This window comes from Camellia sinensis, chromosome 5 (genome assembly GCF_055761805.1).
Source record: "Camellia sinensis isolate YWXY chromosome 5, ASM5576180v1, whole genome shotgun sequence".
Lineage (NCBI taxonomy): Eukaryota > Viridiplantae > Streptophyta > Magnoliopsida > Ericales > Theaceae > Camellia > Camellia sinensis.
The window spans coordinates 59,691,894-59,719,562 of NC_138965.1; the positions used below are offsets into that span (position 1 = coordinate 59,691,894).

The 27,669-nt window shown below is 33.7% G+C and overlaps 1 protein-coding gene across 1 annotated transcript; it reads right to left on the reverse strand.

The window, feature by feature from the left end:
- Nucleotides 1–132: 132 nt before the first annotated feature.
- On the reverse strand, nucleotides 133–26,563 carry LOC114276904 (uncharacterized). Its single transcript, XM_082868966.1, has 4 exons — nucleotides 26,375–26,563; nucleotides 26,198–26,304; nucleotides 551–629; nucleotides 133–423 (listed from the first exon to the last, which is right to left on the reverse strand). The coding sequence occupies exons 1-4, from the start codon at nucleotides 26,375–26,377 to the stop codon at nucleotides 376–378; spliced, it is 237 nt and encodes a 78-aa protein (XP_082725092.1). The 5' UTR covers nucleotides 26,378–26,563; the 3' UTR covers nucleotides 133–375.
- Between the last annotated feature and the right edge of the window lie 1,106 nt (nucleotides 26,564–27,669).

Consider the following 27,669-nt stretch of genomic DNA (forward strand, 5'->3'; position numbering starts at 1 on the left):
TGACTTTCATCAAAGACAAAGATCGGACTTTAGCCAAAAAAACCCTTGCATATGAATTTTGTAGACATTGTATTTTGCTTCTTTTTTCTTTTTTGTGAATTTGCCTCAGATATTTTCTCTTGACTAAGTCAATTTTCAAATTTCGAATTTCCCTGATTTTCAAAATTCTTTCCAAAACACCATCAGCAATTCATTGTCTTCATCTGGCACACTAATAAAGGTTACCCTCTTTTAAAAAAATAAAAATAAATAAAAAAAAAAAGGAAAAAGAAAAGCCTCAGTCAGAGAACATTTAACTAACAATGTCAAAAATTATCATCCGTCATGTAAGACTCCTCCAATTGACTGAATTTTACCCAGTTCAGCAAGCAGAAATCAAACATAAACACCACAAGCAAGAAGCAAGAACAAGGAGCCAAAACCCTGCACCATGATTCAGCATCAGAAACAAAAAAAATAATAAATAAATAAATAGATAAAATAAAATTCAAAACATAATATTAGATTATTAACACGCCAAAAAAAAAAAAAAAACCACCAACATACAAACCAAGAAGACAGATGCAACTGCCCCTGTTGTGAGCTCCTTTGCCAGGCAGCGGCTTTTCCTTGAAGATGTTGCTTCATAGCTGCAATAGAAATTTATGGTCATTTGAAAACCACTTGGCATATGAAGGGAAAATGTACATTCTAGCAAACTTTAAAGACAGGTGGAGCAGCCTTTTGATTTTTGGAAATGGATTTACATTAATAACATGCTCTGAGCTCTCTCCTCAACAGCAATGACTTGTCCAAACTTGATTTTGAATAACACATTATAGTAGTAATTTATCCAACTTGTCACTAGACTCGGTTTTTGAAAGAGATTTGCTAGAGTTCTAACACGTGAGAGAAACAATTCAAGTACTAGTTACATACATTGTCTACAAAACCAAGTACTTGTTTTTTTATTTTTTTATTTATTTTTTAACCGTGTTAGTTGTTAAGATTAGCTCATGGGAGGAGTTGAATCTTCAACCTCTCCCTTGCAAGCACCTAAGTGCTACCTCCATGCCACTAAACCACCACAAGGCCATGGGCAAAATAAAATACTTGTTAATACATATTTTATTTTTTTAAGTCCTATCTAGCATGACTAATTCACACACACACAAAGGCTGAACATAAATGAAAAATAAAATGTACATTACAGAACACCCTTCATGCCCCTAAGGGACTAGAAAGTGAGATCTAAATCAAGCAATAACTTTGATATCCAATACCCAATGCTTCCAAGTCAAACAAACCAATGTAGTGTTGACACATCAGATAGTATCTCTCTGTCTCTCTCTCAAACAAACCGAATGCTACTGCCATCAAGTTAGGTATCCCATAAAACCTGGGCCACATAGTAAATGAAACAGCATCCAGACACTAATTCCCCTACAATGCACTAACTAAAAGTGTAGCCCAAGTCCTGGTTAAATTGTGACTCAAAGATGGAGTGTTCATTTGTAGGTTCATTTGTAGGTCCATTGCACTAAGAATAAATTGCAAATTGAATGTGTAATGCAGCATTTGATAGATAAATTTCTATACATGTTCATTAAGACCTTTCTAAACAAGTTTGAAGTAAAAAGGCAAGCATCCTAATCTAAATTAAAGGTGCTGTACAGTACCCAGAGATTAGTTTTCTACTGTATGTTTGGGGCTAACATAGCACCCCCATCATTTCTTTCACAAAAATGAACCTGACAATAAATTAAAGATATTAAAAGGCATAGCTTCCTTTATAGACTATATGAAGAATTAATGCTGACAGAACACAGGACTTCCGCATGGACAGCTCCAAGTCTGGCAAACAGAATACAGCCCCATAGATTATTCCTTTTTTGTTTTGTTTTTGTTTTTTTGTTTTTTTCCTCTCCCCTGTAATCTATGAAAAGGAGAATAGCTCTGATGTAGTAGAATGTCCTCAACTTCTACGTGATCCTAATCTTCGTATATCCCTCATATAGGCAGGGACATCTATTCAAGCTAAGCTCCAACTAATGATGATTACGGATTAGGGTTCAGGGTTTAAGAGCAGAGTCACAAATTGCCACCTATATAGAGCATCACCGTCCAAGTTATGGTTTTTAGTGCTTAAGGGAAAGCTTATGAGATCGAGCAAGTACTAGGAAAAGTTTTATGGTTGCATTTGCAAAAATCCTCACCCTTAATTGCTGGGCTAGGGGGTAAAAAGGAAGGAAAAACAAACAGGGTTTAGATTTAAGTAGAAGGTGACGCATTTTAGCACAAACAAATCCAATGGACCCACCACAAGAAAGCATAATCAGGTTTCACATCAAATTCTCAAATCTCAAAGGATAAAAGAGAACATATGCTTTTACTACCATGCAAGTAGATTTATGTTCTCTGACTTCCACATCTTTGGAAGCCAAGAGTAGATATTTGGCTACTCAACAATCTCCTATTTGTAATGCTCAATATTTGATTCAGGAAGCTATTCTTATGGAAACTACTAATCACAAAGTAGACCTATCAAATTTAGCAATCCTATTATTCCTCAGGTCTTAAAAACTGACAAATGGGGCTTGGCTCCGAATCTGTCCAGAAATTTGAAAGTAACAAGACAATCCTATAATTATTGGGATTATATAAATGCCTTTACTAATGCCTTTTATCATCAGAATCCAACCAGGAAACGTTCCTGGTTTTTCAAAATTTGCCTAGAGATCATTCAAATAGGATTTCGTAATTGGTTTTTGCATTGGTGAGATAAGATGGACTTTTTATCAGAAGTCAGAAGAAGTATCTCACATAGTAACATTTTCAAACTAAAATATGGGGTAAACAAAAATTACCATCTATTGAAGAAAAAATTTTAATAAAATAAATGGATTGGTCAGGTTCATTTGCCCAACCCATATCTAATCAACCCAATCCGTTGATTAAATGGGCAGGGCTGGGTTGAGTTGTTTTAAATACATAACCTATTTTGACCCATTTCTTCTTTTCATAATGGAATTTGGAATTCCATGGATCGGCAAATGGGATTTATTTGTGACTTTAATCATCTGAATGTTCTCTGTGTCAAAAGAACATTTTATTATAAATGGTGGACAGGATTTTCAGAGGAAGAGGATCTTCCTATTATTCAACAAACTATAAAGCAGTATGTGGAACAGACTCCTCAATCTAAACCAAGTGTTGCTCTCAATCCTTTTTAAGTTGTTCAACAAATGCTTCATCAAAAGTACACGGACTTACCAGAATAGGACAATATGGTAAAATATATGGATTACATAAAGGGACAATTCATCAATTCCTTCATATCAAATAAATGTATCCCTAAGGATGATGTATCTACGGGATCAGTCCAGGGTCAAGAACAAGATACAAATGAAAATCAGAAACCATATTAATTCTTAGCAGGAGAATCTCAAGATCCAAATGAGGAGGACCCTTGAACTCCAATCAGTGATTACTTTTCCAAGATGGATTTTGCAAAATCTACTTTTTCAAAACAAATATCAAAAGTGACAACAATCTTGCAACAAGGATAACAATAAAAGTTGACAACACTTATCTTGACAACACATCAAGACAAAGGGGGGAAGGATGTACGACTGCTCCTTTATCCAGCATGCGTCACCTGTCTTCTTTCTTTTTCAAACTTCAATTGGTTTGAAGTACATTTTTTAATTTTTTTTTGGAATAATGCTATATGCACCAATTGGTCTACCAATTAGTGTACTAATGGAAGATGTGGCATAATTTTAGAGATTTTGGATCTTTGTAGTTTGTATAATGAGTGGGGTCATAGTTTTTAAATGACAATTTCATAGCATATGTTGGTACACTAATTGGTATACCAATTGGTGCATATAGCACCATTTTTTTTTTAAAGTATAAAAGGTGATGGTCTCACCCTTGTTGAGACACACTTTTTTAAATTTCCTTACTTTCTTCTACAAACATACTGTGTCTAATGTGTTTAGAAAACTGCAATCATTTGCAAGTTTTCTTTCAATAAAACTATTTATGAGTTTTGTTCTACGAGTTGTTATGATAGTTTTTGTGTATGATATTTTATTAGATTGTGTTCAAGTAATTCATCGAATAAATAATATTAAAAAAAGAATTAAATATTTACAAAATCGTTTGCTTAATACTCTTTCGAACAAAGAATATATTTTGCATAGACTTAAAGTTTGAAATCAGAAATTAAATATTATCAAAATCAGTTTAATATATCCTCAGTCTAGTGGCCAATTTTGCCACATTTGTAACATTTGGCACTGGGCTTTTTTATTTTTAGGATAAGATTTTCTCTTACCCTTCTGAAAATTAGTATTCAAAGATTTTTTCTTTTTTATAATATTGCATTTTTTCCTTTATAAGATTTTTTTAGATTTTCTTACAGCTCTAGATTTCCTATGTGATTTAGGAAATTGGATTTTTGTATCATATGCACACTAATTGCATAATTCACCTAAATCTTTTGTTCCTATTAAATTTTGTTTCTTCATTTGATATTGAAGTTTTAATTCATTATAAAAAGCTAAGCCCTCTTGAAGCACAATAGCAATTAACTCACCATAAGTACACTGATTATAAGGTATAAATAAGCCATCATGCTTATCTTTTAATTTTCTCCTAATCCTTCAAGCAAATAGATTAGGTATGCCATCAATAAATTTGGCTTTCCAATGCTCACTATTCGTGTCAGTTCTTTGCATTACTTTTGCAAGAAATACATCCTTATACCATCTAAAATGTATCGAGGAAGGACATTTTAAATTTTGTAATAGTTCCCACGATTCGTACTACCAACAAAACTTATAAAATAAAGTAGAATTGTTTAAGCAAGAGTATAAACGGGCATATTCTTGTTGCTCATTTTGTTGAGTAATTTCATTTTTAACTCTTTTAAGGATACCAGTAAAACCATTAGTTATATATCTAGCTATTTCTTGGTCTATGTTATTATTCCCTTTTCAAGCATGATATACTTTGGTGTATTGTTTCAAACATTTGAAATTCAAATTTACCATAAATATTCCATTTATAAAGGGTTTTCCCATGATACGATTTTTGGGAATTCAAAAAGTCTTCCCCAAAAAGATTATCATGAGGGGTAGGTACTAGGTCGTTGATAATAATATTAATGTTGACTAGGTCCAACAAATGTTGTACGATTCGTACCTTCTGTACATTCAATTTTATTAATTGAATCTTATGTGTTTAATAAAGTTTGCGTTTGAAGAATTTTTGAAAGATTAATATCACTATCATCTGATTCATTATCGGATTGTTGTGACAAAACATTAATATTAAGTTCATTATTATGAAATCCTTTAAATTTATTAGTCAAAATTTAAAAAATTCTTCATAATTTTTGTCTATTTAATTTGAAACCTTTTATTTCTAATGGAGGCATAAGATTAGTGGTTTCCAATGATTTTGATTGTGTGATAGGTGGAATTGATTGTTTTTCAACTAATTGTTGAACATGCTGTTCGATTCTAATTAATTGTCATCCTATATTTTGAAAATGTAAATTAGTTTAATTGTTGTTTTGTTTGATAATTTTATTAATATCCCCAACTTTAGCATGTTTTTTTACTAAGTCTTCATCAATTGTTTGTTTAATATATGCAGATATTTGTAAAGGAGGATTGGAAGAGCTAGATTGAATTGTTATAGATTCTGTTGGTGGATGTAAAGACTTAATTACCACTCCATTGGAGGTTGTCCAAGAATAAAAACCATCAAGATACAAATTCATTCAGATTCTACTTCAAAAAAATGATTCAGATAAAACCATTGAGCAGAGGCCAATTCTTTAAGTATCTTGAATATACTAATAAAATTGTTCATTATATAATTGTAATTGCTTACTGTCGTACTTGTTAAAATACCAAAATCCCTAAATTGTTTATATTTGGGTTGCTGAAATTTTGTAATTTTATAGATTGATGAATTTTACTATTTGGTGTTAAATCCATTAAGGAAAATCAAAATTCATTTCACTGGCAATCAGTGATTCGCAATAATTAGACTGCCTGCTGTAGATACCATGAGAAATTTGGTTGTCAGATATTTTTATTCCTTCAATTGAAGGTTCTTCAACAGTCTTTCAGATACCAAATGTCTAAAAGATGAAGGGTATGAAACTTTAAAAGGAGGAATACTTCTAGATGAATTGCACCTAGGCGTCCTAAATTCTAAAATCTAAAATTAATACTACTATCACCTTCTGGTGTTTATACAATTTGGTCTAAATCTCTATTGACTATTGGTTGGGGAGGGATAGCATTCTGTAATGTCCAATTTTCAAGAAAATTAGCTTTTAGGAGTAGCAATATTTGAAGTTCTTAAACTGGATTCAATTAGTACTGTCATACCAGGAGTACGATGCTGTTCAATTTCAGGAGTTAGGATTGTCATATTTTTGTAATATATCATATATAGTACATCAATAGTTTCAGAACCAAGAAAATTAGATCCGTATAGTCTGAATTCTAAGATTCACAGCTTCACCTTTGTTTTGATCCAATGAGGACAATGACAAATTATGATAACATTAAAGTATACTTGTCCATGAGATAAATTGGTTTCTACAGCTCCCACTAAGAATGGTTCCTAGCCTAAACACCTAGCATCTATAATTGTTGCTTGTATATGGGCATTCAATCCTAATAAAAGGTTTAAATGCAATCTGAATTAAACCTCTATGCACAAATTTGTATTTGTTCAAATGTTTTATGAGATCATTAGGATCTAAGAGATTCAGGATTACTTCATCATTATCGATACCTATTGTTTGCTCCATGGTTTTAATTGCCATACTACTATTGAAGTCAAACATTCCAATTTTGTAGATTGGTCTTGGCTTTATGGATAAAATTGTCCATCTATTTACTTGTTCTTGAATATTATTATTATATTCAATTAATTTAGTATTTTTGACTAATTTTGATGAAGATCTATTTTGAGATCTAAACATAAGACAATTAGAAGTGCTTAGGAAAAACATAGCGTAATGCAATTACTTGCAATACGACAAAAACCCCTAGTGCATCTAGGCCGAAGTGCCATAAGATTATATGAGATGAACCATAAAATTATGATAGTCCTATCTTATGAACAATCAATTTAAGTTATCATGGCTCTCATACCAACTAGACCCAGGATATTATATCTAACTGATTTTTATAGTATTTAATTTACTTCTCCCGGGCCCTCATATTAATGTCCAACACGTCTAGGACATGGACACACTTAGACACATCCTGGGCACACCTCTGAAAGTGTCCAAATATTTTATTTTATTTTTGTTATTTAGACACGCTTGGGAATATGCTCGGACATGCTAGCAAAAAGTGGGACATGCTGGGTTATTTTGAAACTTTAAAACTAGGGTTATTTTGAAATTTTAAAACTATGTAGTGGGGGTCAAAATGTGATATTAAACTTTGAAACAAAATATCCGATTGCCAAAGCCCTAATTTAATATCAAAATAGCCGTAATAGAGATAAGAAAAGGGAGAGAAAAGTAGAAGAAAAGGGAGACAAAAGCAGAAGACGATCGGGAAAGCGTCACTCATCACCCACCTACCAGAAAAGGCATATCATATCACTCATCACCCACTGGAAAAGGGACATCATCATAGGTTAGTTTCTTTCTTTATCTTTTCTTCTCTCCGTCTCTCTTTCTTTCTCTCTCTTCATCACAACCCTAGCTCTATGTCCATTCTTGCTTCTCTTCTCTCCTTTCTCTACCTCTTCTCTCTCTCTCTCTCTCTCTCTCTCTCTTCGTCACAACCCTAGCGATGTCCATATTCTCCATTCTCTCCCTTCATCCTTTATTATTTCTTCAATAAAGCCCATTGTAATCCCCTTTATATTTATTTATTTATTTTAAATAGAAAAGAGTCTTCTGTTATCAGAATCTCACAATTTGTGATTCGATTCACAATTTGATAGGCAATTTATACAAAATCGATACAAATCTATGGGTAAATCTATTTTAGAAGTGAATCTATGGTGAATCACACGATTTACTATCGATTCACGATTCATAATTCGATTCAGTTTTTATGATTCATTCAATTCTTGAAACTATCGTATCCGACGTATTTCGATTCTTTTTATGAAATATGACATAATAAAATTTTTACTAGTGTTTAATACAAAAATAACTAATATATACATCATTTATTATTTTGGTGATCAAGAAGTTTTTAATAGGATCCAATCAAATTTAATCAAACCTAACATGTTTTTTTTAATTTTCTTCTCTTTTTTTCATCAACAAAATTTATAATATAGATTCTAAAGATTTTTGAGGTTAAAGTAACTTGCACCATGAATTATCTATTACTATTTTATTGAAATAAATATAGTTCAATATTACATGGATTATGCCACAGTTAAACTTAGTGGTTCCACAAGTTCTTTTATATAAAAAAACTTCTTGATGAATAAGCATGCATATCTATTAAGTGCTTTCGGTTTTAAAATAAAGAATTCTGATTAATTCTTTATTATTATTAGGTCATTGTTAATTGGAATATGTATATATTGTCCAAAGATTAACATCGTTGTTAAATTATTGTTACTTGAAAATTGAGAGTTTGTCTTTGTTTACTTTCTTTATTAAGAATGATTGATAAGAAATATCTAAAAAAAGAAAAAGGTAAGATGGTAATCTTATATGCGAACCCGTATTAACTTCTAATTAGACCATATGATCATCACTCAAAATAACATTTTCATTGATTTAAATCTAAATATTTCATATTTATAAAATATATTTAATATCCAAGTGTGTAGATATATTTTTCTAAGTAATTTAAAAAAGTGACTGAATCTTTACGATTCATGATTTGATTCAATTTGATTCACAATTTGGTACAAGGCCATTTCGATTCAGGATTCAAATCCCAATCCGACAACTATGAAAGCATCTTTGAAACTCCTATTTTTACTTCAAGCCCATTGGAGCTGAATGCTCTGTATACTTCGAAAGTTTATGTGGGTCTTCTCCCTCTTTATTCTTATTCTTCTACTATTGTGGCTGATGCCAGTTAATTGGGTACTGCTGTTTGCTTATTGGGTACTTGTTATGGGTGTTGTTACTTGTTATGGATGTTATAATTCTTCATCTCTTTAAGTTGCTGTGGCTGTCATACTTGTTGTGGCCTGCTATGGGTGTTATACTTTTGTTTGTGGCCTTGTAGGAACTATTGTTTTCTTTTCTGTTGCAGCTGTGGTATTGTCTCTTGTTTGTTAACCTGCTTGTTTATAACAAACAAAAAATTATAAATCATGGGTGATTTTGTTGATATGTAATTTTTTTGTAATTAATTGTTGATAATGTGATTGTTATCTAAATTAGGTTTAATTTTTTTATATTGAAAATGGAATCGGTTGGTGTTAGCAGTGCACCATCTAATGAAGACACAAGCAAACCTCTTTGGAGATATGAAAAGTTCCTATACTAGGGTTAGAGCTCATTTGCTAAACTTGTCCGGTCAAGGGATTCGAGCTTGCATGAAAGTTTCAAATCAAGATATTGAGGATATGCAAAAATTGGAAGAAGAAGCCAAAGAGAAAACAAGAAAAAATGCACCAAGGAACGTACCTCTTCCCCCATCTAGTACATCATCAAGTGGTTTACATTCCTTTGTTCAAAAAGGCTACGTGTCAAAAAAAAAGGAAAACAAGTGGAAGTGGAAGATTTTTAAACAAGAATGATCATGATCGATTACAAGCCAAAATTGCAAGGATGTATTTTTTTGCTGGTTTGCCATTCCAGCTATCAAGGAACCCATGCTACGTGAGCTCATATTCGTTTTCCGCGAATAATCCTCTTCCAGACTATTTTCCACTAGGGTATAATTTGTTGAGGACAACATTACTCCATCAAGAAAAGGCAAATGTTGAGAGATTGCTTCAACCGATCAAAGGGACATGGAAAGAGAAAGGGGTAAGCATTGTCAATAACGGATGGATTGACTCACAAAGAAAGCCATTGATTAACTTTATGGCGATAACGGAATGTGGGGCTATATTTCTCAAGGCAGTGGATTATTTGGGTGAAACAAAAGATGAATTCTTTATTTTTGGTTTGATGAAAGAAGTTATAGAGGTTGGTCCATAAAATGTGATTCCAGTGATCACAGATAATGCTAAGAATTGTTTTGGTGCGGGACTTTATTATTGAAGAAATATATCCTAACATTGTTTGGACACCATGTGTGGTACACACTCTCAACCTTGCCTTGCAAAATATTTGTGCGGCAAAGAATCTTGAAAACAATCAAGTAACATATGATGAGTGTTCTTGGACCACAACCATTGCGGAGGATGTTGCCTTCATCAAGAATTTCATCATGAATCATTCAATGAGATTGGCTATCTGTAATGAATTTGTACCTTTGAAGTTGCTTTCAGTTGCTAGTACATGTTTTGCTTCGGTGCTTGTTATGATTAAGAGACTTACGCTTCTTAAAGGAAGTCTTCAAGCCATGGTGATTAGTGAAAGATGGAGTACTTACAGAGAGGATGATGTGGGAAAAGCCAAGTTTGTCAAAGAGAAAGTGATTGATGACATTTGGTGGGATTTCATTAATTATATTATTTCATTTATTGCTCCAATATATGATATGCTTAGGGTTTGTGATACGGATAAGCCTTGTCTTCACTTGGTCTACGACATGTGGGATATAATGATAGAAAAAGTTAGGGTTGCAATATTTGCAATATATAGGCATGAAGGGAAGCAGCTTGAGGATTCATCTACCTTTTATGAAGTGGTGCATAAAATTCTTGTGGATCGTTGGAACAAGAATAATACTCCACTCCATTGCTTAGCTCATTCACTAAATCCGAGGTGACTTCTAACATAAAAACCTTAGCTTTATCATCGTGCTTCAGTATTTAACCTTCTATTAATCACAAACTAATTTTCAACTTTTATTTGTCATACTAAAGGTATTACAATGATCAATGGCTTTATGAAGATACAAATCAAGTTCCTCCACATAAAGATGTAGAGGTTTCTCGAGAAAGAATGAAATGCATGAAAAAGTATTTTCCTACTTCGAGGGATCGCAAAAAGGCATATATGGAATTTGCCAATTTCTCAAGGCAGGAGAGTTTGGGAAAAAAAATTATCTATATTAGTTCAATGTGATAAATAAAATTTGTAAAATTTATTATATTTTTTAAAAAAACCTTAAGTTGGTCAATGTAATTTACCAACAAATTTTAGTACATAAAATTTCACAGTAGTGACATGTCTTGTGAGACATTTTCATTTCAAATTAGAACATTTATTATTGTGCCTTTGAATTTAAAAATATAACTTTCACATTATTCTGAATAAATTATATATATAAAATCTTTGTATGTAAATCAAATTTTTTTACTAAAAAACTAAATGTTTCAAAAAATAAAAAATAATTGGACAAACGAGTTTATTTTCAAAAAATGAAAACAATAATACGAGGTATCATCATCCAAGCTTGTAGTCTTATTTTGTATGTTTGTAACAGGACGCACAAAGGTGTGGGGTTTGATTTAAAAATTTTGCAAATATCATTTTTTTTTAAATTCCTTCATGCGATTTTGTAACAATGCATATCCCTATTTTTCTTCGGAAAATCATAATTTATCTTTTTTTTTTTTAAATTTTGATCTTTTTGGAGTCAGGCTGCACAATATTTTAAAATAAATTTAGCATTTTAGATGAGATTCATAATTTTGTTCTTCCTATTGCATGTTGTTTCAATTCATTGTTTTATTTGGTTTTGGTGATTTGAAATGCTGCATACACAATTTGCTTACATCTCTGTGCATAGTAATATGTATATGTCATCTTGGAATGATCATCCAGGAAACAGGCAGATTCAAAGACAAAGAAGTCTACCAAAATTAGCATCAGATCATAGTTCTTACAACGATGGCACCACTGAGGAAGATTTGGTACGTTGATTTCATGTTTTGTATCTATATTTGAGCTTTATGATTTGAAGTCATTAATTTTTCACATTGACTTTTGAATAGTCATTGCGAAAGCAAAGCAATGCTACTTTTTTGATGTGTCAAACACTCAATAGTGGTTCTTTTTCATCTGGTTATACTAAATTTATGAATTTAAATTTCATTTTGCATATGTAGCTCTCATGTGAGTTATGGAGTAGCTCTTCTAGACGAGTTATTGGCACCCCAACAAAGAAGTTATTAGCAGCAGAGATGTCAAAAGAAACGGAGTCCAAGAGACGGCCACCGAGTGTTATTGCCAGATTGATGGGTCTTGATAGGCTGCCTCCTCAACAGCCTCTTCATAGACAAGATAAAGGGTTCTCGGAAACTTATCGACAATGGACTGCATCAATATCATCGCAAAGGGATGGAAAACCACATGAACACCGATGATATGGTTTTCCTATTTCATCTAAATGGTTTTCCTAGTTGATCGGTGTCCTATTTCATCTAGATGGTTTTCCTAGTTGATCGGTGTTCATATGGTTTTCCATCCCTTTGCGATGATACTGATGTAGTCCATTGTCGATAAGTTTCCAAGAACCCTTTATGTTATCTATGAAGAGGCTGCTGAGGAGGCAGCCCATCAAGACCCATCAATCTGGCAATAACACTTGGTGGCCGTCTCTTGGACTCTGTTTCTTTTGACATCTCGTCTGCTAATAACTTCTTTATTAGGGTACTGTTAAAATCCACCTACTCTCCACCTACTTCACCCACTTAAACCTACTCCACTAAACCTAACCCACTACACCACTACCACCTCACCTACTCCACTAAACCTAACCCACTACACCACTACCACCTCCACTTCACCTACTCCTTACCTACTACACACTCACCCTCTTCTATATATATAGGAATCATGAATCATTGTAATAGATATCAATATAAATCAATCAATAATACAATTCTCTATTTCTCTTTATACATTAAATTTCTACATGGTATCAGAGCAAGGTTAAGCACTTAGTATTTTTCGTTTCACCGGCGGGCGGCAACCTCGCCTTGGCCGCCCGCCGGACCTCAACCTATTCCGCTTATTTTCTACACATACCTTCCCATCACTGCCTAAATCCTCTCTCTTGAGGCCAATGTGAATTCCTCTTCTTCATAATCTGCACTAACTGTGGCATCTTTTCCTGGGGCAAACTCTGCAACCCAACACTCAATCTATGCTTCTCCTCCATGCTCATTTGCCTCTTGTTAGGATCCTTCGCCTTCGGCTTTGGTTTGGGCTTCGCCACAGCCTTGAGCTTCACTGCAGCTTTCAGCTTCACGGCAGCCTTCGGTTTCACAGCAGCTTTTGGCTTCGCAGCTGGCTTGGCCTTTGCCGCTGGCTTGGGCTTCACAGCGGCTTTAGCTTTTGGCGCAGCAGCTTTTGTCTTAGCCGGAGCCTTCTTTTCCTTTTTCGCTTTTACAGCCTTCGGCTTTGCTTCCCTCTGGTGGCTCCCCAGGTTCCACCTGAGCTGCATGATTCATTTATAGCTGCAATTGATAAGGGAAGTATTAGAACAATGCCCAATAGAAGTATGCCAGCTGCTCCTTACCCTACTCCTGGAGCACTATTAATAGGTGATGCTTTCAACATGCATCATCCTTTAACTGGTGGAGGAATGACTGGAGCCCTGTACAAGGTGTTTTGTGCATCTCCTGATCAAGCAAGGAAGGAAATGCGTGAAGCATGTTTTGATTATTTGAGCCTTGGAGGTGTGTGTTCAACAGGACCAGTGGCTTTACTCTCTAGTCTAAATCCTAGCCCATTGAGCTTGATACTCCATTTCTTTGCTATAGCCATATATGGTGTTGGCCGTCTCTTGCTACCATTTCCTTCCCCTAAGCGCCTGTGGATAGCAGCTAGATTATTTTTGGGTGCATCGGCTATCATTTTTCCCCTCTTTCTCTCACATGGGCTTGTCCCCTCTCTCCTCCGTTTGATTTCAAAATCCATTATTTTTATTTATTTTCTCCAAACCACTTTCCTTATTTCCCCCATCTTTCATTTTGATTTCAAATATATTTTTATTATTTCTTTCTTTATTTTTCTTTCACATTATTTTTTAATCTTTTTCAAATTTCATTCATACCATATAGCTTTGCACACCAAACCATCTTTTATTCATCTCAGGGATCAACCCCGATCACAATTTAAAAAAAAAAAAAAAAAAAAAAAAAAAACAACCACAACAACACAAACCACAACACCACAAACCACAACACCACAAGATTTGTTTTCTTTTCTGCAGACGGCCACCCACCGACCTCACTTTTTCGCCTATTCCGCCGGTCTTTTCTTCTTGCCTCCGTCCTGGGCGGCCCTTGACGGTGTTGCCTCCGTGTTTCCCACTCCACTGGGCACGATCACTCCACCCTGCTCCTCTACTACAGCATATGGCGGACCTCCAAATCGGAACATAACGGTGGCCTTCCGCTTCAGCTCCTTATTTTCCGCCTTTAGCACACTTATCTCTGCTCGCGCATCCTTATACATGCGTTGGAGCAGAGCCAGTTGGGCGTTTAACTGCTGCACCTCATTTGTCCTACTCTGCAACCGGTGCGACAAGTTTGTGACCGCAGTCATAGTTTCAACACAGGACTTCAATGTATACTGATTAGCTTCAATATCCGTTTGCACTGCCAATTTTTGCTCCACCGACCGCATCGGAAAGTTCAACGGAGCAAAACCAGAGGTGTTTGGTTGAGGTTCACAGGCCACCGCACCAGTTATCTCTCTTGTTGACTCGTTGAGGTCGGGAAAGAGAGTGAGCAGAACACGGGAAGAAGAGGCTATGTTCTGGGTAGCTGAACGGGAAGAAGAAGCCATGTTTTTGGGTTGCTGAGTGTTTCAGAGAAGGGTTGGTTACAGAATGTTACAGAGAACGAAGAGGTTTCAACTGGTTTGTTATGCTTCCAAGCCTCAGACTTTGCTTTGGTTTATAAAGACAGAGACGACGAGGCCGACACGCGCTCTGTCAATCACGTGCATCGCCGCGTGTCAGGCGCCCCTTTTGATGGCTAGACGCTTTCTGTCGGGCACGTCTTTTGATGAAGTGGGCGCGCCTTTTGATGGCACGCCTTTTTATGGATTGGGCACGCCTTTTGATGGCACGCCTTTTGAAAGATTGGGCACACCTTTTGAGGGTGCAACTTTTTAAGGGTCCGACAAGACTCTGTAAACTGTCCCGACATTGATTCCGGTTAGTTTCTACAAGGGTCCGACCAGACTCTGTAAACTGTCCCGACATTGATTCCGGTTAGCTCCTTTATGGGTCCGACAAGACTCTGTAAACTGTCCCGACATTGATTCCGGTTAGTTTCTACAAGGGTCCAGCAAGACTCCGTAAACTGTCACCACAACTGTCACAACATTGTCTGCTACAACGGTCCGACATGACCCCATAAACTGTCTTCTACATCGGTCTGACACCGCCATCCAGTGTCCTCTACACCGTTATGACACCACCATACAGTGTCCTCTACATGGTTATGACACCCCCATACAGTGTCCTCTACAACGTTATGACACCACCATCCAGTGTCTTCACCAATGGTCTGACACGACCATACAGTGTCTCTTATCCTCTTTTATTTTTATGTATTTTCTTGTTTTGTTACTCTCTCCAAACTCAAGTTGGTTAGTTCCTATCCCCCTTGAGTTTGCGGGGGGCTGTTAAAATCTACCTACTCTCCACCTACTTCACCCACTTAAACCTACTCCACTAAACCTAACCCACTACACCACTACCACCTCACCTACTCCACTAAACCTAACCCACTACACCACTACCACCTCCACTTCACCTACTCCTTACCTACTACACACTCACCCTCTTCTATATATAGGAATCATGAATCATTGTAATAGATATCAATATAAATCAATCAATAATACAATTCTCTATTTCTCTTTATACATTAAATTTCTACAGGTACCAGTAACTCGTCTAGAAGAGCTACTCCATAACTCACATGAGAACTGCATATGCAAAATGAAATTTAAATTCATAAATTTAATATAACCAGATGAAAAAGAACCACTATTGAGTGTTTGACACATCACAAAAGTAGCATTGCTTTGCTTTCGCAATGACTATTCAAAAGTCAATGTGAAAAATTAATAACTTCAGATCATAAAGCTCAAATATAGATACAAAACATGAAATCAACGTACCAAATCTTCCTCAGTGGTGCCACCACTGTAAGAACTATGATCTGATGCCAATTTTGGTAGACTTCTTTGTCTTTGAATCTGCCTGTTTCCTGGATGATCACTCCAAGATGACATATACATATTACTATGCACAGAGATGTAAGCAAACAATGTATACAGGATTTCAAATCACCAAAACCAAATAAAACAATGAATTGAAACAACATGCAATAGGAAGAACAAAATTATTAATCTCATCTAAAATGCTAAATTTATTTTAAAATATTGTGCAGCCAGACTACAAAAACTCAAAAGATCTGTCACGTCCCAAAATTTGGACAATTGATTCTATTCATGATCGCTATGAATGGATCCAAAAAGTTGGTGGGTTATGGCGCAAGTGCTACTTTTCTTCAAAACTTAGCATTGAATCTACTTGTGCAACCTTCTTCTTCATCATGTTGTGAACGAAATTAGAGCACTTATTCTTTTGTGCATTCAGTGAGAAGAAATAAGATGACTCCAAAACGTGCCGAAGACTTGATTTTCATTCATAACAATCTTCGCCTTCTATCAAGGAGAACCCCACAATATATGCAAGGACAAACCAAGACGTGGGATATAGCCGGCGATGCTTTCGATTCATTTGAAGATGTTGGAGAGATTGAAATTGCAACACTTTCCCTTGATGAACCAGAATTGGAGGCCATAGTGTTCACGGATGATGGTGATGGAGGTGATGGAAGCGATGATGAGGCAATTGAAGTTGGGTCAAATGACAGATGAAATGGGGCCATTGAATTTAGTGGATGGACAATCTTTGTTTATGTAAAGATATTTAATGTAGTTGCCAAACTTGTGGTGGATGATATTTTGAATGTATGATGTCAAATAGTAGTTTTTTTTTTTATAAATGAATGATGATCAAATGAAAATGTTATGGATGCTTAGTTGTTGAATTGTTATTTGTGTGGTTTTTTATCTCTAATTTGATTGAAATAATGTTCTTTATATATGGATTTATAATATGTACACATTTACAAATTTTTTTATTGAAAGTGTACCCCAACGTGTCCTAGTTTTTAAAAAAATTCAGCATCTGTGTCCGTGTACCGTGTTTGTATCTGTATCTGTGCTTCTTAGTATCCTATATATTATAGCAACAATTTCAAAACCAAGAAGAAAATTATATCCTTATAATCTGAATTCTAAGATTCATAGCTTCGCCTATATTTTGAAACGATAAGTGCAATGAAATATTACAATAAACATTAAAGTATAGTGGTCCATGACATAAACTGGTTTCTACAGCTCCCACTAAGAATGGTTCCTAGTCTAAACACCTATCATCTATAATTGTTGCTTGTATAAGGGCATTCAAGCCTAATAAAGTCCAAGGTTTAAATGCAATCTGATTTAAACCAATATGCACAAGTTTGTATTTGTTCAGATGTTTTATGAGATCATTAGGATCTAAGAGATTTAGGATTACTTCATCATTATCGATACTTATTGTTTGCTCCATGGTTTTAATTGCCATACTACTATTGAAGTCAAACATTCCAATTTTGCAGATTAGTTTTGGATTTATGGATAGAATTGTCAATCTATTTAATTGTTCTTGAATGTTATTATATTCAATTAATTTAGTATTTTTGACTGATTCTGATAAAGATCTATTTCGAGATCTAAACAAAAAAAACAATTTGTAAGTCTTCATATATATACAACATCTGATATGATTATTAACTACTTTGTTAACGATTTACAGGGGAAAATAGTCTAATGCAATTAAATGCAATATGACAAAAACCCCTAGCGCAACTAGGCCGAAGTCCCATAAGATTATACGAGATAAACCATAAAATTATAACAGTCCTATCTTATGCAAAGTCCTTCACATAATCTTACCGTATATATTTGAACAATCAATTAAAGTTATCACAGCTCTCATACCAACTAGACCCAATATCTAACTGATTTTGATAATATTTAATTTCTCGTTTTAATACTTTCTATATAAACATATTCCTTGTTCAAAAGAGTATTAAACAAACAATTCTATAAATATTTAATTCTTTTTTATTATTATTTATTCAATGAATTACTTGAACACGATCCAATAAGATATCACAAATATAAAAACTATCATAACAACTCCGAGAACAAAACAAATAAAAATAGTTTTATTGAAAGTAAACTTACAAAAGATTGCAATCTTCTAACACACTAAGCACAGTATGGTTACAGAAGAAAGCCAGGAAATTCAAAGAAGTCTATCTCAACAAGGGTGAGACCATCCCTTTTATCCAAAAGATATGATCAAGACCGAAAAAGAAAGAAGACAGGTGGGTGCTAGATAAAAAAGCAGCAGTGCAACCCTATTCCCTTTGTATTAATGTGTCAGCAAGATAAGTGTCGTCAACTTTTATTGTTATCCTTGCCACAAGATTACTGCCACTTTGGTATCTCTTTCGGAAAAGTTGATTCTACAAAATCCATCACAGAAAAATAGATTATGCTTTTGTCACAATCAATTCCATTTTTACTAGGGGTGTTCGCAGATTGATTTGGGCTTGGTGGCTTCCCATCCGCCATCCGTCCGAACTTAGGCAGATTGGAAAAAATAATCCACATCCGTCCGCTTAGTTAGTAGATGTGGATTGAGTGAGTCATGTAGGTTGGCGGGTGGATGCGGTTTGGTTTGGCATTATGGTGTTTTGAGCTTTACTGTTTTGGGCCTTTTTTCAAACTATTTCCCCATATTTCTTTACTATTTTTTGGCCTTATTTGAGTCCAAAATTTTTTATTCTTCATTTTTTATAATAAAAATAAAGGCTCAAATTTCGTACTTCATAAATAGGTAATATAATTACCAAATAAAAGGCCCCTTTTTTAACACACAAAGCACAACACCATTCTTAGGGGTGTTGATGAATCGGGTTTTGGTCAGATGGCCTCTCATCCATCACCCATCTGAACTTAGGCAGATTGGGAAATATGCATTCGCATCTGTCCACTTGGACCATCGAAACCATCTGTTTTGTGACGAAATGGCTCAGGCCATTCTGATTTGATAGGTCGGGTGGATGTTTGCCCAACTCTAATTTTTACAAGTGGAATGATTATATTTCGTCGTTTTCTTTAAACTTCTCCATCATTAATGATGTCATTGCATCCAAATATTCACTGATTGGAGTTGAAGGGTCCTCCTATTCCCATAAATGACATTGGATAGGAGCAATGTCTAAACCAATCATTCACTTACTTAAATTGAGTACTAGTGCACTAATTATAGCTACTAGTTGCATCATATGAACACTTCACATAATGACTAGGCCTATATTCAAATGACTAACAAGTGTACTGACTCAAATGGACATTTACTTTGCATTTAAGCAAAGAATAGATACCATCTTGAAGAAGATACTCCCAAATCATAACCTTAATCACCGAAGATACCGAGGAGTTGGCCAATTCATGAAGCCACACTCATCGGTAAGTCAAAGTGACCTTGACTCTTCTCAGGATTAGACTCCATAGCATTAGGCACTATAAGATTCACACCAAGGTAGAGAGTAAGTTTTGTATAGTGTGAGTCTTATTGAGGTCCTTCATTGTATTGCAAATAAATCAACATATTAATTCAAAGTCTTACACTTTGTGATTGAGATAAAACATCCTATCCCATAGGGAATGCATTATAGTTGTCCTAACAGACTTCTTAGGTAAAAACTGTGTCAAGGTCTGCATTATATCTCTTGCAAATGAAACTCTTTCATCCATATAAATTACATGCAACGTAACAAAGGAACTTAACCATTTCATCCCATGAATAATGTCTATAATGTATGAAATAATTTCAAATAATAGGAATTAAATAGAACAATATGAATCCAGTTAGTTTGAGGGCATACATCACAACACTGCACACTTCATTTAGTAATAGCATAGGTTGTAAGTATTCCAATCATAAATTAAAAAAGGGAAGTTAAAAAAAAAGGAATAAGCAATAATGACACCGTGTTAGGTTTGGAGTTTTCAAAACAAATTTTTGAGTGTTCAATCTGTATTTTTGTATTTTTAATTAATGATTTTTAGAAATATTTTAATCAATTTTTACTTTTTAGATCCACTTAATCTTGGTATACTTAAAATGTATAAAATTTGTACAATTTTTTTTTAAAAATTCATTAAATACAACAAAATACAAAAATGTAGTAAATTTTAGTTTTTTTGTTTTTTGTTTTTTGTATTTTTTGTAATTGGTGAATTTTTTAAAGTTTTTTTTTCACAAATATTATACTTTTAAAGTGTATCTAGATTATGCGTATGTAAAAAATAAAAAAAGTGTAAAATATTAAAAAAAAAATCACTAAAAACAAAAAAACTCAATTTTTTGAGGAGTGGGTTAAACCAAACAATTGTGCAAATTTGAATGTCCATACATGACTCCTAAATCTAACACAGTTTCATGATTGTGAGAAGAAGACAACCAACACAGCTTCAATGTGATACAAACCATCTCTCTTCCTTTATATACTGAAATCAGCTCTCCCTCCCTTCTCTGTTACAACCACTCAATCGACTGATAACTAGCTCTAACTGACAAGAAACTTCCATTTAACTGACAACTTGCCCTAACAAATTGATGTTCTAGACTAACTGGACAACCTACTTAAACAACTGAGACTGAATGTAGAATTACTTGAGCAACTTCAGATTCACTAGCATCCCCACCTCAAGCTAATGGGAACATCAGAGATGATTAGGTTGGATTTCAGGACTTGAAATCTGCTAACTGGAAGAGCCTTGGTAAATATATCTGCCAGCTTACTGAAAAAACCAATATGATGAACTATAAGTTGTTTGTGAAGAATCTTTTCTCGAATGAAGTGCTACTCCACTTCAATGTGCTTTGTCCAAGCATGGAAGATTGGATTATCTGCTAAAGCAATAGCAAAAAGAATGTCACGCCAGATCACAGGTGGACTGACCAAAGAAACACAAAGATCAGCGGTAATTGTTGCAACCAAACAACAACAGTAGTTTGGGCAGGAGCCCTATAATTTGCTTCTGTGGAGGACCTTGCAACTTTGTGTTACTTCTTCCCAAAAAAGACAGAAATGAATGGTCATCTTCAATCCAATAATCCCCACCCCAACCAGTATCTGTGTAGGTAAACTATAGAGGTCCAGGAGAAAAGTTCAAGCCAAGATGTATAGAACCCTTAACTTATCTAAGAAAGTATATGCTGACAAACCAAGTTCAAAGCATGCTGTAATCACTGGTCTTGTGAGGGTCAAATATTGTAAAGACCAAACAACACTTCTAGACAAAAGTGAAAGAGCAAAACCAAAATCTAAATCAGAAGTGAAGGTATAACTGAAGAAGTTCTATCGCAGAGTTTACAATTAATCATTCCAGCTTTACTGAGGATGACAACTGCATATTTAGATTGAGACAAAAACAGACCACCATATGATTGAACGGCAATGACTAAAAAATAATGTAATGTCCTTGGAAAACTGATGAACAGAGAATAGGTTATGAGTGATAGAGGGCACATCCAAAATATTTGAAAGACAATTTTGCCTAAGGAGCAGAAATGATATTCTTTTACCAATGTGTGCAATAGGTAAAGATGAGCCACTACCATCTTGTACACCATCAGATGCCATGTGTTGTTGATCTTGCAAAGAGAGATTTGACAAATCACGAGTGACATGATTAATAGCTCCACTATCGAAGAACCAATTGTTTGAATCAGACGCAGAGGATTGAGGTTGAGTAACAAGAGCTAGTGATGAGGTGATATTCTAAGCAGAAGACTCTGCACCATAAGGCCAATTGTTTGAATCAGCAACCAAAGGTTGTGTGTGAGCAATATGAGCTTGTCGAATACCCTAAGATTGAAGAGAACGATGAGCCGTTTACCGGTTGCTTTAAATTCAAAATCGGTGAATTGAAGTTTTGAACAGGTGACTGGTAATTAAGATTTAAAATATGGTAACACTCCTTGGCCATATGATTTGACCTTCCACAAATTTGACAAGCAACCCTTTGAAAACCTAAATCTCATGAATCAAGAAGCACACACTTCTAAGAAGGTGCATGTTCGTGTCCAACACCAACACTCATTGGACACTTCTTGATATTTGTCAAACACACATCCAACACCAACACTCATCGGACACTTCCTAATATTTGTCAAACACACATCCAAATGTATCAAATTATTTTTGGATCCAGACATGCTGTGGACACTCACATGAAACACATTAGTTTAAACAAAATAGCTTAAAAGATACAATCATAAAAGAAAAACATGTATACGTATTAGTCACTCCACCATTAAACTTCAGGATTAGTGTTATATCGTAGATTTTATTATCATTGAAGGAAATATTTATATATATGACTTGCAATAAATATTAAACAATATATTTTATGCATATCCCCCACATGTCGTGCCCTACATTTTATGAAACTTAAAGTGTCAGCATGTCCGTGTGATGTCACATGGCTGTGTTCATGCTTTTTAGCTCATAATCTTGTCCTTTGTCCTCTTCAACATCCTCCAGCTTTGTTGTAACCTTTGTCACCAATAATAGAAAAATATATTGTGGTGTATTTGTATGTGAAAATGATCCAACAAATCTGTATATAAGTAGTGACACAGTTGTCAAATCAAGATTCGAATCGTGAATCGAAATAACCTTATACCGGATCATAAATTGAATCGAATCATGAATCGTAAAGATTCACCCACTTTGTCTAATCACTTAGAAAAATATATCTACATATTTGGATGTCAAATATATCTTACAAATATAAAATAGGGCGAATTACGCTAACAACCTTTACAGTTTGGGACTTGTGTCACTTTGGTCATTAACTTTTCAATTGTGATACATTTGACCTGAATTTTCAATCTTGTTCCAAACAAGGATAATAAAAAATATTTCCTTTGCAAACGGTCAATTTCAAGGGCAAAGTCGTCATACAATTTATCATGTGTTGGTTAACTTGTATGTTGTTTGAAATATAATGGCCTTTTTTTTTAATGAAATGCTAGAATTTTCTTGATTATAAAGTTTTGTTTGGTTTGATTTGCTTTTCATAATCTATTTTCAGAATTTTTTTTAAGAAACTAAAATTAAATTGGTGAAAAAAATTAAAAACACATCATCTTTATATAATTTTATCTTTTGGGAGGGTAGAAATAGTTTTTTTAAATAATTATTTTTGATATTTAGTTCCATTAAATTACTTCCTATTTTTTCAAAAGTCAAACATGGCAACAATGTTTTGATGTGATTATTAAACCAATCTATTAAATCAAAAAATTCAAAACTAAAAACATTTTATATACACATTAAAAGTCTAATAACCATCCATTACATGATAACTATCCAAAAATATCTGTTAAGAACAAATACAACCATCTATTACATGATAACCATCCAAAAATATCAACAAAAATAACCACCCATTACATAATCATCATCCAAACACATACTAAAAATTAATTTGGTAAGAAAATAAAAAAATAAAAATGTAAAAGATTTATCATTTTTATATATTTTATTTTTGGTGGGTAGAAATAATTTTTAAAAAATTAAAAATAATTTTTTTACATTTATTTTTGTCAAATTAGTTTTTATTTTACCAAATTGACGACTTTGCCCTTGAAATGGAGCAACGGCATGTTCAATTGTCCTTATTCGGAACGATATTCAAAATTCAGGGTCAAATGTATAACAATTGAAAGGTCAAATACTAAAATGACACAAGCCCCAAACTACAGGTATCGTTAGTGTAATTCGCCCTATAAAATATTTAGACTTAAATCAATGAAACATTACTTTAACTGATGATCACATGGTCTAATAGGTAAAAAGTTAACACGGGATCCCATGTAAGATCATCATATTTCCTTTTTCTTTTTTTAGATACTTCTTATCAACCATTCTTAATAAAGAAAGTAAACAAAGACTAACTCTCAATTTTTAAGTACCAATACCTTAGGAAAGATATTGATATTTGGACAATAAACATGCAAACCTTTCTAAGTAACAATGACCCAATAATAAGAAAAAAATAATTGGAAAATTGGAATCCTTTATTTTAGAACCTAAAACACTTTAAAAGGTATCTTTATGGTTCAAAAACCATTTTTAAGATATATTAAAATAAATAAATAAATAAATAAATAAATAAATAAATAAATAAATAAAGTGCTTGTGGAACCATTAGGTATAATTGGCCTCACCTATGTAATATTAAACTATATTTATTTTAATAAAATATCAATAGATAATTCATAGTGTAAGTTATGTTAATCTTAAACATAATTCATAATGTAAGTTATGTTAATCTTAAACATATTTAGAAGATATATTATGATTTTGTTTAAGGAAAAAAAACGAAAAGAAGAGGTTAAAAACATGTTGGTTTTGACTAAATATTAAAAGCTCTATGATCACCAAAACAAGAACAAATTATATTGGTTATTTTCTTAGTAAACACCATTACAAGTTGTGTCATGTCATTTTTACTTAAAAAAAATTAATCGTGATATCAGACACAATAGTTTCAAGAATTACATGAATAATAAAAAGTGAGTAGAATCGCTAATTGATTTTGGTCGTGCGATTCACCATAGATTTACTTCCAAGTACTGAAGTTGAATCATTTTGTTGAGTGTGATCTCTTGTTATGTGCATCTCCTCTACACTTAAAAAGATACCAATTCCTCAAATTTTATAGCCCTTATTGTTATCTTCAGTGAACCAAATTCTACAAGAAAACCATTTAAGGTATGTAATAAGATCCGGTTGCATCCAAGCGATATGAATACTCCTTTACACAATCAATATAGGCTTCCATATTTGAATTCTTTCGTAGATTTAACAATTTTCTTTTCAAGTTATGAATATGCATGTGACCTTGTCAATAAACTGAATCTACTTTCTAATGCATGTCAAAGTTGATTTGCATGTTCTAAGCCTAGAACGTGAGGAAGGATAGAAACAAAGATTAAAGCAGTGATACCGAAGAGGAACTAGCCATCGATTAACTTCTGCAACACATTCTCAGGGTTAGATACAAAATTATCTTGTATCTAGAATGGTGAATAAGATATTATTCCATTCGCATGAAAGGAAAATAAAATAAAATAAAATAAAATTTGAGCTCATGTCTTCCACAATACGAAATTGCCTGAATCCAGCTTGATTGTCACAAACGAATGAAAATTTGACACCGGAAAAACTGGTGATGCAATATATATATATATATATATATTATTGGCACTAGGATGTTCGGATCAAAACCCGACTAATCCTCAAAGGTGCATATAGTGATGCAGTAGTTAAATCGACATTGTCAAATTTCTTGTGTTCTTGATCTCTCGAATTCAAGTAAAGAACAAATAGTTGAATTTGAAACAATTTGATTGTAAGTATCTGATACCTTGTTGAAAATGTAAGCAACAGAAGAAGACAAACTGAAATGAACCGAATCACTCTCAGTTGTTTTCAAATTTTTAATGTGGTGCACAATCTAAAACAACCAACACAGCTCTCTCTCTCTCCCCCCTGTTGCAACGACTAAATCGACTGATAACTAACTCTTAACTAACTGAGACAGAATTTACAACCTTCACTGAATGTAAAATCACTCAACTTTTGCATATTCTATAAGGCCCATAACCGAATTTCTCTAATCCCACGCAACTTCCTCAGACAACCATAGACACCAAAGACAAAGCAACAAGAAAATCATTCAAATTTAAAACCCATAAAAGTGAGCATGAGATGCACCTGTTAATCACATAAATCACCTAATTGTCACCAAGTAGACCAGAAACACACCATACTCAATTCAATTTACTAAATTAAAAAATAAAAAAAATTGCTACATTTGTTTGCATTTGCTCTTCAAATTACTCAATTATAAGTGTTTTGTGAAACAGAATGTTTTTTTAGGGATCAGATCACATACATGAAGAAAGCAGCGGTGATGACAAGGCCGATGGAGAGCATCAAAACGGATAGGGTTGGGTACCAAGCGTCGGGGACGGGGCTGGAGATGGGTTTCACTGACTCAACCTAATTCAATTCACAAAAATCAGAAAACAGGAAACACAAGAATCGAAGACAAAGATGAGAAATTTCATACCATTTTTTGTCGATCGATCGATCGATCGATCTTCGCTTCGGCTTCTCTGTTTGTCTGAAAGACTCTTCTAGTCTGAACTCGACAAGAGTCGCTCCTAAAATTGCAAAGATCCCTTTGTTTTTGGACGTAGAGTGGAGGGATTTATAGCGAGGGTTTTTAGAGAGAGAATGGTGAATTGTCAGTGAGTGAGGGGATTAAGATTTTTTTTTTTTTTGCCAATAGGTTAATTTAATAATTTTTTTATTATTTGATTAAAATATGAGTTAAAAATTATGTTCGGGTTAATTTTTAATTTTTTATAAAAAAATGTGTAAAAAGTAAAGAGGAAAGAAAATTTTTGACTTTTTGATATGGAATGTTAGCTTTTTTATTTTTTTAGTGACTTTTTGGCTTTTTAATTAAAAAAGTCACTTGCCAAACGAGGCCTAAGTAAATTATGTTTGTTTTGATGATAGTTATTAGTAAAATAAATAAAAAAATATAAAAAATTAAATATTAATGTTTAAAACAATGCCCAATATGTAAAAAATAAAAAAATAAAAAAATTTCTAATCCCTTCATTATTTTTCTAATACCGCATCTACCTCCTCTATCCCAATCCCCCTCCCAACTTCTATCTTAATCCATTCCTCCATCATGATCTCTTCTCTAACTCTACAAACAAGCTCAACACTAAATGAGTCTCACCTCCATCCTAATCTCATCCCACCCTCTATATCTAAAAATAAACGAACCCCAAATGACTTGATGATTCAGTACGGCGACGATACATGTAGGTTCGTAATTTCTCTCGTCCAGACGAGTCCCTGGCCGTCCGATATTGGCAGTGTGTGCTATTTAATTGATTCTTTGAATTGGTCAGATTTAAGAGTAAAATAAGATTAATTTAAGGGGTTGTTTGGGATACCCTAAATAAGTGCACTTTTTGACTCTTTGGACTAAAAAGTTGAGGAAAAAAATATGGTTGTTTAGGTTAACTTTTTGACTTTTTATGAAAAAATGTGTATTAAAAAATTGTATAAATTAGTGTGTAGAGGGAAATTAGGATTGAGAGTTGTGCAGCCGTACTTTTTGACTTTTGGTGAATAGTGATAACTTTTTAACTTTTTAAGTAACTTTTTGACTTTTTAGGCACATGCCAAACTTCGCCTAAATACGATTTTATGAATTTTGTAATCAAATTAAATTATAAAAATTTTAAAATCAAACTATTAAAACATTTTTCAATTCTATTTGGAACAATAGTTTTCAAAAATATTATCATTATTCATAATAGAATAACAAACAATAGTTTT

What these genes read in the sequence shown, in the direction of transcription:
- LOC114276904 (XM_082868966.1), bottom strand. An exon ending in ATCACCGCTGCTTTCTTCAT is followed by an intron (nt 630 to 26,197) that starts GTATGTGATCTG and finishes TTTCTATTGCAG; the next exon opens with CTATGAAGCAACATCTTCAA. An exon ending in CAGTTGCATCTGTCTTCTTG is followed by an intron (nt 424 to 550) that starts GTTTGTATGTTG and finishes ATCATGGTGCAG; the next exon opens with GGTTTTGGCTCCTTGTTCTT.